The sequence below is a fragment of the Juglans regia genome, chromosome 3, assembly GCF_001411555.2.
Source record: "Juglans regia cultivar Chandler chromosome 3, Walnut 2.0, whole genome shotgun sequence".
Lineage (NCBI taxonomy): Eukaryota > Viridiplantae > Streptophyta > Magnoliopsida > Fagales > Juglandaceae > Juglans > Juglans regia.
The window spans coordinates 23,654,185-23,669,348 of record NC_049903.1 but is presented as its reverse complement, the minus strand read 5'-3'; the positions used below and the strand labels follow the sequence as shown (position 1 = coordinate 23,669,348).

Below are 15,164 nucleotides of genomic sequence, written 5' to 3'. Positions count from 1 at the left end.
AGGAGAGAGTAGGCTGCGACCGGCAATGATGGAATTTTAGTCTCGTCGGAGAGGTTGCCTCACCTTTGTTCGGATTACTTTCCTATCTTGCTAGATTGTGGTGGTATTCAAGGAGAGCGCCAGTATTTTAAATTCGAAAATATGTGGCTGAAAACTGAAGGCTTTGTGAATAGGGTTAGGCAATGGTGGTCCTCATATCAGATTCATGGCACTACGAGTTTCATTTTTGTAGGTAAGCTGAAAGTTTTGAAACAAGATCTAAAACTTTGGAATGTTCAATCCTTTAGTGATAAAGGGGATCGTAAGAAGTCTACATTGGAGGAGATATAGGAGCTAGAAAGGATACAGGAGGGTCGGGTCCTTTCCTTGGAAGAGTTATCTCAGAAGGCAGGGTTAGTGTCAGAATTAGAGAGGATTATCTTATTGGAGGAGATCTCTTGGCATAAAAAATCAAGAGCATTGTGGTTAAAAAAAGGAAATCAAAGTACGAAGTTCTTTCATAGAATGGCCAACTCTCAAAGAAAATGCCATTGACGTGCTGAATATAGATGGTGTGGCTTGTACGAAGGCCCCTGTGATTCAAGAGCATGTTGCTGATTTTTTCAAACACTTACTAAACAGGTGGGATGGCGGCCAAAGCTCAATGGACTAACCTTTGAGTCCACACAGTTGCAGAATGTTTATTGGTTGGAGAGACCCTTTGAGGAGATGGAGATTCATGGCGTGGTGAGGAAAATGGTTAAAGATAAAGCACCTAGTCCTGATGGATTCTCTATGAGATTTTTCCAAACATGTTGGGACATGGTGAAGGAGGATTTAATGAAGGTGTTTCAGAAATTTTTTTCGGTTGGATAATTTGAGAAAAGCCTAAATGTCACTTTTATTGCACTTATTCCTAAGAAGATTGGGGCAATGGAAATGAAAGATTATCGACCCATTAGTCTAGTGAATAAGGTGTATAAGATCATATACAAGGTGCTTGCAAATTGCCTAGGGGAGGTGTTGGGAAAGATCATTTCGAATCCCAAAATGCATTTGTAAGGGGTAGGCAAATTCTAGACTCAGTTCTCATCGCCAGTGAATGCCTAAACAGAAGATTAAAATTTGGCATTAAGGGAATCTTATGTAATAAGTTGGATATGTAAAGGGCTTATGATCATGTGAATTGGAAATTTTTAATTCACTTGCTTGGGAGGTGTAGATTTGGGGAGAGATGGTGCTCGTGGATCAGATGGTGCATCTCAACAGTGAAGTTTTCATCTTTAACAACTCGCTAGGCCTAAGACAAGGAGATCCTTTGTCCACACTCCTGTTTGTCATTATTCTAGAGACGCTTAGCAGAATGATCTCAGCCTTGGTTAACAGTGGTTGTGGCTGCATTCTCGGTGGGTGACCCAATAGGGGTATTCTTAACAATTCTCACTAATTGTTTGCAGATGCTACATTGATTTTTTTTGAGGCAGAACAAAACCAGATGCGGGCATTGAGGGCTCTCTTACTCTATTTTGAAGCAACATTAGGTCTAAAAGTGAACTTTTACAAATCAAAGTTGGTGCTAGTGCAGTTGGCTAACATTCTTGGATGTGAGGTTTTCTCTCTTCCCATGAATTACCTTGCTCTTCCGTTGGGGGCAGCATCAATGGTTAAATCGATTTGGGATACAATGATTGAGAAGAATGAACATAGATTGACTAGTTGGAAGAGAATGTACTTGTTGAAAGCAGGTAGGATCACCTTAATTTTCGAGATTCACCATAGCTTGATTTTGTCATCTCTCCCCCCGGGTGTGGGTGGGAGACACGACCTTGAAGGATGTTTATCCCACGATTTTTCAATATTGCAAGGGAGAAGGAAGCTATGATGGTTGATTTGCGGGTAATCAATCAAGGTTCACAGGAGTGGAATATTAGCCTTACTCGAGATGCACATGATTGGGAAATGACTGTTTTGGTGGAGTTTCTGAACTTGCTGTACAGCACTCCTATTGCGGCCACAACTGAAGATTCGCTGGAATGGATACCCTCAAGGAAAGGGAAGTTCTTGATACGCTCCTTCTATGACTCTATTACTATGCAACAAAGGCACAATTTCCCTTGGAAGAACATATGGAGTAAAGCACCAACCAAGGCCGCATTCTTTGTTTGGACAGCAGCTCTAGGGAAGATTATGATCATAGATAATCTCATACGACGTGGCCTTATAATCATGGATTGGTGTTGTCTGTGCAGAAATAGTGGTGAAATGGCAGACCATCTACTTTTACATTGTGATTTTATTTGAGATATTTGGAATTACTTCTTCAGCAGAATGGGAATAGCTTGGGTAATGTCGGGTAGGGTGGTGAAACTGTTAGCAAGCTAGAAAGGGATCATTGGGACACCATAGATCGCGGATGTGTGGAAGATGGCTCACATATGTATTTTTCGGTGTATTTGGTGTGAAAGAAATGAGAGGCTTTTTGAGGATCATGAGCGCTCCTTGGAAGAGTTTAGGAGTTTTTTCTAGGAGACTTTGTTTTTGTGGGTCATTGCTCTAGATTTGAATGGCCTTAGCTTCCATGATTTCCTAGTAACTATTTCTAGTTCTTAAATAGGTGTGTATTCACATATATACTTCCAGTGTACCTAGGCTATGCCTATCTTCTTATCAATGAAATAATTTATTACTTATAAAAAAAAAATGAATTCTTATACATTATGTCATGAGTAACTGTCATACATATGCCATGAAGGACATTATGTCATGAATACGTGTCACGAGGCATGGGACTCCTCCTTGCATGGGGGATTATGCCATGAAGTACATACTCAATGGATCGGGGATTATCTAGTGGAACTCCTTTGTCCACTTTTGAGTGATTAAAAATGAAGTGGAATCCCATGGGTTTATGAAGAACAGTCAACAACTTCAAATGGGATCATGAGGCCCCGAAGCGAAGATAAGAACACTTCAGCTGGTGGGTGAGCAAGAATGCTCATGGTGAAGGACATTTATGTGAAGCCTGAGTATCTCTCAAGACGTAACCCCAAACAGGCAAAACCTATTGTGGTGCGGAAACTAGTAGGTACACATGCTCTTAATGGGGGAACCACAAGGTACCACAAGTATGATGACACATGGTGTCTTATGAAAGAAGTATGGTATAAAGTTTTATGAAAAGAAAAGTTTGTTATGATGTTTTTTCTATAAGATGATGAGGAATCTGGATGGGAGAAAAATATAGTTTTTGCATATCAAGTTCACGTTCATACATACATGCTCATGTTTATGATTAGTCATGTTTATTTTATTTATGTGTAGGTTTGTTGTATAACTTACTGAGATTTTAATGAATATCACTTTGATAGTCCCAACTACCATTCCACAGGAATGGTAGAAATTTTAGCAAGGCCGAAAGTAGCTAGTCAGGATGATGAACAAAGCCAACTAAAAGAAGTTGATTGAGGATGAGCTTGATCCAGAAAAGAGAATGGGGCTAGCCATGATTTTCTTGGAGATTATTCTGCTTCTGATAGCAGAAATTAGAGAAATGAATTGATGATTTCTTTTTATGTTATTGGTATTTGAAGAAAATATATGATATGCTGGTGTGTATTAAGGAGTTTGATACTCCATTACCATGCTTCATGATTCGGTTTATGCCTACTTGATGGATGTTGAACAAGGTTTGCTTTTAGGTTATTTATTATGGGATGGTAATGGGGAGGAAAGAAAATTTAATTTCGTGAGTTGGAACAAGGTTTGTCAACCGGTTTCATGTGGAGGTTTGGGTGTGAGAAATTTAAAACTTTTCAATAAAGCTCTACTTGGGAAATGGCTTTGGAGGTACCATTTTGAGAGTAATGCATTACGGAGACAAATTGTGGATATTAAATATGGGAGGATGTGAGGGAGCTGGTGCACAAATGAAGTTAAAGGGGTGTATGGGGTGGGCTTGTGGAAGTCCATCCGGTTAGTATGGGGGATTTTGTTAAAAACATAAAATTTAAAGTGGGGGGATGGGGCAAATATTTATTTTTGGCATTATACTTGGTGCAGGGATTCAGCTCTTAAGTACATTTATCCTAATTTATTTAGGATTGCTAGAGATAAAGGGGCTGCAGTGGCTGAGTCTTATAAGATTTCTAATAACATGCTTTAGTGGAATGTGGATTTCAACAGAGATGTGCAGGACTGGGAAGTGGGTGAGGTATCTGATTTTTTGGGAAGATTATGGCCTAATTTGGGTATTAAGAATACCTCAGGTATTTTACTACTATTTATTATTTTATTATTACTTTTTACATACTTTTCACTACTATTTAATATTCTATCATTACTCTTTCACTACTATTCACAAAATACCTGAGAATACCTCACTGCCCGGACACAACCTATATGATATGAAAATTAAACAGAATAGAGAGGACAGCCTGCTGTGGTTGCAAACAAACAACTCCAGATTTACTGTAAGGGTAGGCATTGCATGGGTGATGCCAATGCATGTGGTGGATTTTTTTGGCTTGCTAGCAAGATTCAATGGGATGTAGAGGCAGTGCAGCAGTGTAGAGGATGATTCCCTTATGTTTGTTTTAGTGCTTATGGCTAGAAAGAAATGGGAGGTGTTTTGAAGATTGTGAATGTTCTATGGGGGAGTTTAGGGGTTTTTTCTTTATCACTTTAAGTTTTTGGGTGAAGAATCTTGTAAGAGATGGGAATATTTGCAATGTTTTATTTTAGTACTTTTTTTTTTAGCTTGTATTTAGTGGTACTCATTTGTATACATCCTGTGTACTTGGGCTATGCCTATTTACTTGGAATAAAATTTCTTATTAACTATCAAAAAGTTATTTATAAAATTGGTATATTAGTTTATTATGTGGTACAATATTTTATGGAATCACTTATTCCGCTGCCATTATTGCATATTACTAGAAGCATGCTACATGCATTGCATATTATCTGTCATGTACGGAAAGTAACCCAGCGTTGCATGTTCCGATACTTCGATCTCCACCAAATCCCAAGCAAGGGGTTGGGGGCGTCAGGATGAAGCTGAGGAGTAGGAAGTTTTCTTTACGGTCATTGTATAAGGTTTTTTCAATCCAAAATCATACTTCGTTCCCTTAGAAGCCTATTTGGAAAAGTAAGGCGCCACCTAACAATACCTTCTCTGGCTGGACAACATCTCTTTGGAAAAAAGTTTTGACGTTGGATAATTTGAGAAAGAGGTGTCTCATCGTAATTGATTGGTGTTATATGTGTAAGAACAGTGGGAATCAATGGATCATCTTTTACTTCACTGTGAGGTGACAAGACTGTTATGGGTGGAGATCTTTTATAGAGCGGGCATTGCTTGGGTAATGCCCAAGCGGGTTTGATTTGTTTGCATGTTAGCAAAGATGTAGGGCCAATTCACATATTAAGGATGTATGTAAGATGATTCCTCTATGTATCATGTGGTGTTTATGGATTGAAAAGAATGGTCGAAACTTTGAAGATAAGGAGTGTTCTCCATATGAGCTAAGAAGCTTTTTCTTCCATACTTTATTTCTGTGGGCATCCTATTGTGTACTTAATGGAGCTTCCTTTAATGACTTTCTTGTATCTCTTTCTACCTCCTTTTTATGTAACTAGGTGTATGTTGTTTGTATACCTCTTGTGTACTTGAGCTATGCCTATTTACTTCTCTCAATAAAATGTTATTTTACTTATAAAACAACAAATAGTCAACTGATCAGCCCAATTTTGCAAATATAACACCGGCTAATAAATCTTGGGCTCTTCTTATATATTAATAAGGGTGTGTGAGTGCAAGATCATTTGTCACCGATAAGGGTGTACAGCATCGGCGATCAAAACCACAGACAAACATTTAAGACTAAGTGCACCATGAAAAGCTCGAAACAACCAATATTCAAATAATAGTCACACCCTATTGAAATCTCCGGTGGAATATCCATATTTTATAAAGACAGCTTTAGCTGCCAGCTGGGATAAATGATTCTTCTTACTCAAAAGTCAAGGGCTAGTACCTCGTGATCTTTTGCCCTCCCTTCTCGTTTGAAAAACCCACCACTGAGAAAAAAGGAGACGCAAGATATAAAAAGACTCTTACTTCATGAAACAAGTAAAATAATAATTGAAATGTGGAATAAAAGGTTCAAGACACACCTAGTCCGACCTGCGGCTGAAAAACGCTCTTGATAATTAACATATAGAGGAAAAAAGTCTGAGGGCTCACTTGGAACATCGGCCAAACAAACAGATGTGTGCACAATCTGCATGAAAAAATATGAATCTGTTAGTTCTTCACAGGACATATCGTCACTGTTCCATTCTTATTAAGAATTATCTTCTGTTTACCCCAACGACCAAGCACTCCCGCCCCCAAAAGTGGAGACCAAACAACCACTGGGTTGTCGAGGATACATCTGAAGAGGAATGCAGGCTCCATTTATAAAAAAAAACCAATTGGTAATATATCTATGATTACTACCTTTATCATATTCTATTTTTAATTTATAAACAGGAGTGATCTTAAACTGTTTAATCAATCAAGAAATATAATGAATACATCATATATTTGGCAGAAGACAGGACATAACTAAATTGAAAAATAAAAAAGCCATATAAAAAAGACTTGGTATTGGGACATTTGTCCTATATGTCCAGTAGAACATAATAACTAAAATTGACTACAAAGGTAATTTTACTATACACGCTTTTCATGGTTAACCATATTATGCTATCATGTTAATAGCGATACTCAAATAGGCCTATCTTCAATGGATGTTTAGGATCCTTAAAAGCACTCTTAAAGCTTATGTTACTCTCATAGATGCTTGCAGCAATTATCTGTTCATTCAGCCTCTTGGCCAAATAATACTACATGCCAAATGCAGGATTTCTAGCATGTGTATGCCATTATGCTGTGGCTTTAGCACTCCATTGTGGATGGAACTGTTACAGCTAGCTCAAAGGTCTTTTAGACACTCTAACGCACCCTAGTCAAGTCTGGTCTAGGTCCCAAAAGCAAGCTTTTAGGGCCTCAAACTTACTAAGTGTTTACGGGTGCATGTGGGTTGTGTAATTACCCTTGTTTTTGTGCAGTTTTGCTTGCTGTGACTCCATGATATGCCTTGACACTTACAAAACTTTGAGTCATTGGGGGTAAACATACAACCTTATAAGCTTAAAATATTTGTTTGGGGAGGTCTAAACAAAAGCCCTTTAAGGCTGTCATAGTGATGCACTAAGCTGTAGTCTTATTACTCTTCACAAATCAATTCCAGTCTCGAAGCTGAGGCACAATTTATGCATAATCATGTTGGATAATATGGTCATCTTATAAATTATATTGTTGAAACAAAGTCATAGAGAAATCAATTTCTTTTTCACTTCCAAAGCAAGCATGATATTTATTAAATGTTAAGCCTTGCTTCCAATGATCAATCTTTCATATGTCTATCATAGGATAATACTTTTTTTTTATAAGTAAACAATTGTATTAATAGAATAGGCATAGCCCAAGCACACATCATAGGATAATACTTACAAATCATAACAAAGCCTGAACAAGTTCTTACCTAGACTTAAATACCTGTCTACTACGGAGAAAGTCAAGTGGCAGAATCCCACTTTGGTTTCTCTGATAAAAGTTCAGTTCCTTGCCCTTTATAGTCTTAAAATTCAGTGTATTGTCATATAGAAACAATGAGGGAAAATTTGGATTCACTATAGATAGAAAATTCGAAATATAGGGAGAGTACTCAATGAAACTTAGTTTGAATTCAGTTTGAAGGCTGCAAAAAGGTGAACAGCATCTAGGAACCATTTAAGACTTGAAATATGTGTTGTTTGAGTGTAAAAGGAGTAGAAGACATAGGGTTAAATTTCTGTTCTGGCTGCTGGATCAAAACAATGGCTGTTTCACTCAAAATAGAAGAAACCTACTTTTCCATACCAAGTAGTGGTGGCAGCAAGAGGAAAAAGAAGTTGCAGCCTAGGATTTCGAATCTAGGAGACTTAGAGGCATCACAGGGAAAATCTCCGACTTCTTTTCCTCTTCTTTGGATTTTTTATGGGGAAAAGATTGAACTCAAAAGTTTTTGCTCACCTATGGCTGTGGCAGAACTGGAGGAGACTTCCAGTGTCTTCTCCTTGAATTCTTGATGAAAAGGTTGAGAGGAAGTATGACTAAGAGGCGCAGCAGGCATTGGGGAGAATAGGGTTCATTTTTTAAAAGCAAAACTACTGTTTATATAGAGGAAAACCTTCTGAACCTAGATTTTAGGAGTGGGCCAGTGGCAGAAGATTCAAGCTTCATAGAAACTTCCGTATTCTGATTTCGGGTAAGGCACAAGTTCCTACATATAGTGGGAGGTCATGACAGTCCTGATTTGGGGCTTCTAAAGTCCTGAAACTCCTAGCATAAAATATGCCCCATTACTAAGGTGAAAGATCCAAAAATGGAAACCAAGTACTCAGGTACGACATTCTCAGCCACACACCACCATGTCATCACCAATGCACCACCACGCTGTCACCCATGAACCATCAGGTCTCCCTAACTCTTTGAAACCTTTTCCTTTCTTCACCACAGCTGACACACCACAATGCCATAGTCCATTTCCCTTTATAATAGTATCTTGATTTCTTGGTAGCCAAACAAGGTAAGTAGGCATGAATTTTTCCTCTATTAGGTTTTGCTTTAGTTTTTTTGTTTTTTTTTTCCAAATTCAATGTAGCTCAAGGTTTCATGGACAGGATCCAGCAAAATGCCTGTCCACTAGGGATATGACCGGTGTTGGCCCCCATTGGATGCCAACCTCTGCTTAGGGGTGGATATGTGCTGATGGCTAATGTCGATATCTGCCCATAGGGCGTGATGATCAGCCCTAGTAATGCATGTTCCCTCTATCTGATATCATATATTAATAGCTAAATCCTTACGTAGTACAACTTGGTCAAGTAATTTTCGTTTTGAGCTTGCAACACAGTGAACCACTGCTTATACGCGAAGGAGATAAGGCTCTGCCACTATATTGTCATTGATTCATTTTGTCTTTTATCTTAGCAATTTTGATTCAGCCTTCTTCATTCCAGATCCACATTAGAATAATTTTCCTCAGCTTCTTAAGTACAGCCAAAGTAAAGCAGTTCCAACTGCCTTACAATCCAAAACTAAACTTCATTGTAACCAGAAAAACAACAAAGAATTTATTTTAGCAGTAAAATTTAATCTAAAATGTGAAAATCTTAATAAAACTCCAATTAAATTATTATCAAAGGAGAACATACAGTTTCTCCATCTGTTACTGTAACAGCACCACTAGCTTGTCTTCCCATATGGCCTGTCTCAACCAAAATCTGCAAAATGCAATAGGAAATTAGAAATATATCCAGACTACGTAATTTAGCATACCTTTCTTCATACACAGATATCTATAACAGAGTTCTAAGTAAAATGAAAGGTCTACATTGTGAATAAGGTTACATTTGTTTTGACCAGAAATTTCCACTGAAAAAATACTTCAACGTGAATTTAAATTCTTAAGGGTTGAGGAATACAAGTTCAGTACGTTGCACCCTCTCAAAGATCCAAGTGCTAGGCTAAAACTACAAGCAGCCCTATTTAAATATTTAAAAAAATGATCTCTGAGCTTCCTTCCTAGAGACCAAAATTTGTTAATTTTATGCAGCATCTATCTACATTTCTAGGGTAGGTCTTAGACATTTTAGGAAATTATAAGATTATTCCTACAAGACAAAGTAGACCATTTCTAAAATCCCAAAGACACCCACCAAAGAAGTAATTGGTCGGGATATTGTTCTTGGACACCCGGCGCCAATCAAAAAAAAAAAAAAAACCAAAACCAAAATCCTTCAAAAGAGTGAGTCCTGACTGCACAGTGCAACCACATGGATAAACTTTTTTCTTTTTGTGAAATCACTACTTGTCAAAAGCTTAAACTGATGGTAATAAATAAATTTTATTATTTACATCATATTCTTCGCACTCCCCCTCATTGTGGGCCAATCTCTCCCTCAATGAGTAAGCCCAACGCATGTGGAATATTTAATTAAATTGGATGAAGTGTAGAGTTAGAGTTCAAACTCAAGACTTCTGCTCTGATACCATGTGAAATCACCACTTGTCCCAAAAGCTTAAGCTAATGGAAGAGGTAGATTTTATTATTTATATCATATTCTTAACACTTTTGATAGGTAAAATAATATTATATTTGATAGAAAAGTAGGCATAGCCCACGTACACAGGAGGCATACAAAAAGAAAACTTATCTACAGGCTAAGAACTAATAATGGATACAAGGATTTTTTGTTTTTTTTTTTATAGGTATAATGGATACAAGGAAATTATGAAAACTAGCCCCATTAAAATCAATTACAATAACCCATGAAAACAGAGTGGTAAAGAAAAGTCTCTTAAGCTCGTCCAAGGAATACTCTCAATCATCAAACCACCAATCATTTCTCTCCATCCAAATACACCACATAAGACAGAGAGAAATCATTCTCCACACAATGGCAATATGGGGGCTACCCAGAAGACCTCCCCAAAACCCAAAAAACCCACCACCCTTCTAGACTACCCATGCCACTCCAGTTTGGTTGAAGATGTCATCCCACAGAAACCTAGCTACTTCATAATGTAATAATAAATGATCCACTGATTCCTCATTTTTCATTCACATATAATACTAGTTCATAACAATAGGGCCTCGTTTGTTTTCGCAGATAAGATGAGATGAGATGAGTTGAGATTAAAGTTAAAAGTTGAATAAAATATTGTTAGAATATATTTTTTTTAATATTATTTTTGTTTTGAGATTTAAAAATGTTAAATTGTTTATTTTATTTTGTGTGAAAATTTGAAAAAGTTGTAATAATTAGATGAGATAAGCTAAGAGGAGTTGTGAAAACAAATGAGGCCTAAGACTACGTTTCATCAGATTATCAGTGGTAAAGATTTACCCAAGGGGAAGCAATCCACCCAAAGAAAGCTATACCTTACTTCTATATAGGAATAAAGATTAAGTTTTGTCTTAATATTCATACCACATATGTTAATCAAGAAAAGAGCAACTGGAGAAAACTAAAAAAGTTGAATTTAAATTGATACTATAAAATCCAGACCCATATTTTTAGGCTTTATAAGTATGGACTGCAGGCCCATTTTTTTAGGCTTTATTATTTGAGGATCTAGTATTGAGGAGTTAGGAATGGATATGAAATTATGGACCTAGATTCAAAATGGAGTAGGTTCGACCCATTAGGCCCATATATGGATGGTTAAACCCAAGTATACTAGCCAAAGCCCATTTTATTTTTGGCTGTTAGTTTCGTGATAATTGGAAATCAGCCCCATTTAAAAAAATAAAAGAATCAGCACTGCAGCTTCTTGATCTCTTGCAATCTAAAGAGGGAAAGAAAAACATTCTTAAGAGTCGTATCCCCACACCAAATATCAGGCCAAAAATTAATCCTTGTTCCACCACCCACCTTGAATTTAATATGATTAGCAAATTGCCCCCAACCAATCCGAATAGACTTCCACAAACCCACACCATACCCTCCTCTAACTTCATGAGAACACCAACTCCCCCACATCCTCCAATTGAACATCAATAATATTCCTCCATAACGCACCCCTCTCAAGATGATACTGCCATAACCATTTTCCAAGAAGATCTTTGTTGAAAAGCATCAAATTTTGAACCCCCAATCCTGTACAAAAAACCGGTGAACAAACCTTGTTCCTACTCACCAAGTGAAACTTTCTTCCCTCCCCATTACCACCCCACAAAAATTCCTCTCAATTCTATTAGCCACCCCTGCAAGCAAAAGAAAAAAAGAAAGGAAATATGTTGGAAGATTAGACAACATACTCCTAATCAAAGTAATTCTTTCCCCCTTTAGACAAATATATCATTTTCCTACCAAGCAGCCTCCTCTCAATTTTCTCAATCACACCATCCCATATCATCAAAGATTTGTGAGGAGCTCCAAAGGAAAATCAAGATATCTCATAGGTAACGATGAGACCTTACAACCCAAGATATTAGCCAAATCCAAAATATTCAGTACAGAACCCACAGGAACTATTTATGACTTAAATGGTTAACTCTTAAGGCTAGAAACAGCTTCAAAACAAAACAAGAGGGCTCTCAAAGAATGAAGATGATCCTGATTAATCTCATTGAAAAGTATAGTATCATCATCGAAAAGAAGATGTGAGACTTTTATGCTACCCCGAGACATATATTTGTCGACCGAACACAATTACAAAAGTAGGTAACACTCCTAACCAATGGGAAGGGGGTGTTAGTGAAGGTTTTTGGCCTTCGGCTCAATTGATTTACTAATGAGTAGAACAAACCTAGAAGCTCAAGGAATAAAGAAAGATTTAGCAAACAAAGTATTCTATTTAAGTTGGAGGTGGCACAAGAACAATGGCAAGGCCAGGATAAAAGACATGATGATCTCCAAAGAAAATTTATGTGGCCGTTTCAAGTGTAGTTCTTTGGCACTACACCTGTTTGTGATTAATTTGATAAGAGGCCAAGTGACCTACACCTGTTTGGCACTAGAAAAATGGATAATCACTACCGGGTACAAGCTGAGGTCCTTTAAATAAAAAGAAAAATAAAAACTCTTCATGATAAAAGCTATTACCAGTGGGGACTTCGATAACTATATAAAGAATGAATGAAAATACGGCCAAAAATCTTTAACGAACGAGAGAGAAAGAGAGAGAGAGAAGAAAGTGGCACAATGTGAATGCAAATTCCTCCAACTTACATGCCTATCACCAACCGGGATTTTGACCGAGTACGACTGGGGGAAAAACAGCGCATCATCGCTGGCGACGGACTCCGAAACACGGGATTCTTCAAGGGCTCTGATGCCAAAGAATCCTTTGCTCTGCTTTCTCCATAGAATGCAAGAAAAGGAACGGTGCTCGGGTTTCCTTGGGAAGCGATGGCAAGAGGGAGAGGAACCAAGTTTGGAATGTGGAAATGGAGAAAGGAGAGCGGAATTGGGAGTGTTGCAGAGGATGCTAGTGCAAGGGTTTACTAACATTTTTCGCACTACTCTTCCCTGCTGCTGCTGTTGCTGCTAGTGCTTCCGTAGTGAACGCTGGACGGTGAGCGGGAGAGCAGGGAGGCCGAGAGCGTTCGAGTCTGCCAGACTTATCCGCTTTTGGTTTACGGCGCGCCAGGTTTTTATTTTTTAGTTATTATTATTATTATATCAAAAAACAAAATGTGGGCAATCCCGGCCCCCGGGCCCCAAAATGAAACAGTAGTATTTTAGAAGTGATTTAGATTTAAAAATGAAATAATTTTAAATAAAAATAATAAAAAAATATTATTTAAAAATTTAAAAAAATTAAATTATTTTAAAATTTTAAAAAAATTATAATTATGAAATAAAATAAGAAACTTTCTAAATATAAACGACCCTTAAGATTAGAGCATTGACATTGGATTAGCTATTTTACTTTTCAAATTTTGACTAATATGTAGCTTTTTCACTCTTAACTAATCATTGAAAACTTAAAGTCTACATTGGATAAGTCATCACACTCTCTATAATAATAAAATATTATTATTTTATATTTTTATATTTTTATAATTAATTTTTATTTTTTAATTAATTCTATTTTCATAACCTCTTATAATCACTTATAATTTCCAACAATCATATTCATTTTTATTTTCACAATCCAATAAACAAAATTTCATCACACGATATCAGTATTATCAAAACAATTCCATCGAACTTCAATGCAACCAAACACCCACATTTATGATCCAAAATAACATAAAGTCACAAAATAATCATGGACTACAACTCCAAAACAAATACAATCATGAGTCTACTGCATGCATGCATGCATGGTAAAAAGTGATCATCCATATATCTAAACTGAAAGAAAAAGGTTAATCTTAAAGAAGAAGCTTAGCATATCTACATATTCTCTTAATAAATCTGGTCTTGCATCTTCATTGCAATATACACTCCAAAGAATTTACTGGATGTCATTTGTAAAAATGATAAAAGGAGAGAGAGAAGTTATGAATGTCTGTTTCATATGTTGTAGACCAGGTGTACAAAATGCCATCCAGATTGCTGCTTTACTGGCCAAGGATCAAATTATGGGATCTTCTTTGTTGGCCCCTTCTATCTCTAGATGTCTAATTATGGAATGCAATTCTCCATGAGTTGTCAATTTTTAACTTTTAGCTACATTGGTTTGATAATAGTTCAATATCAGATTATTTTATCAAAAGAAAAAGAGTTTAATACTGATAGAAATCAATTATGTTATGCTAACATGAGGAGTGAGGGCACCTTATGATTTCGTTCTTCAAACTTACTCCAGCAAAAAAATCTTTGGATAGGTTACTCCATAAAAAAAAATATATAAAAAAAATGCTTGTTGTGCAGCTTCTTGGTTGGGGCTATGGCCTTCATTGGACCCACACCGTATATATCTAAAATACATAACTGGAAATTCTATTGATGAGATGCTGTCAAGAAGTTACAGGGAAGGAAACAATAATATGAGGTTTACGTTTGAAAGTGATTCAGAGAAAGTAATCTTAAAAAGTGTCAGAGTCCATCTAATATATGAGATGATGGTGAGCATGACTTGGAACCCACAACAGAAGAGGTGGGGATCTTCAACCATTTAATGACAAAGGAATTGGATACTCCATAAGTTTGTTCAGTTCAGTTCTGGTTTCTTTGACCCAAATCAATTCAGTTCAGTGCTGCATCAATATATTATAGTCCACTGATAATATATTTAAATTTGCCCCAACATATCTTCCTACATCAAGTTCAGTTCTGGTTTCTTTGACCCAAATCAAAAAAATCAAAATAGAAAGATCTGATGGGTTCTATTTAAAATGCAAAATGCCCCTTAATTCAAGCTCACCTTCCATTACAGTGAGACGAAAGTGACAAGGAATTTCAGCATGAAAGTGAATAAAACACACACGTGAAAGTGACAAGGAGCCGTCTAAGTTGAACATTATTATTCGATAAAACACACACAAAAACCAGGCATGAAAACAGAGGAAGTGCAGCACGGCCAAATCGCACCATCATGAAAGACAAGCAAGACCGAAGAAACTACCCGAGACGTACAA

The 15,164-nt window shown here is 36.9% G+C and overlaps 1 protein-coding gene across 1 annotated transcript in view; it reads right to left on the bottom strand.

The window, feature by feature from the left end:
- Window positions 1-13,210, bottom strand: part of LOC109000860 (polyribonucleotide nucleotidyltransferase 1, chloroplastic) — a 77,985-nt gene extending 64,775 nt beyond the window's left edge. Inside the window, exons 1-4 of the mRNA XM_018977874.2 lie at window positions 12,805-13,210; window positions 9,283-9,351; window positions 6,154-6,260; window positions 6,015-6,057 (exon numbers count right to left, since the gene is read on the bottom strand). Coding sequence (XP_018833419.1) covers window positions 6,015-6,057; window positions 6,154-6,260; window positions 9,283-9,351; window positions 12,805-13,086 — 501 coding nt within the window. The 5' untranslated portion in view covers window positions 13,087-13,210. The remainder of the gene's footprint in view (window positions 1-6,014; window positions 6,058-6,153; window positions 6,261-9,282; window positions 9,352-12,804) is intronic.
- Between the last annotated feature and the right edge of the window lie 1,954 nt (window positions 13,211-15,164).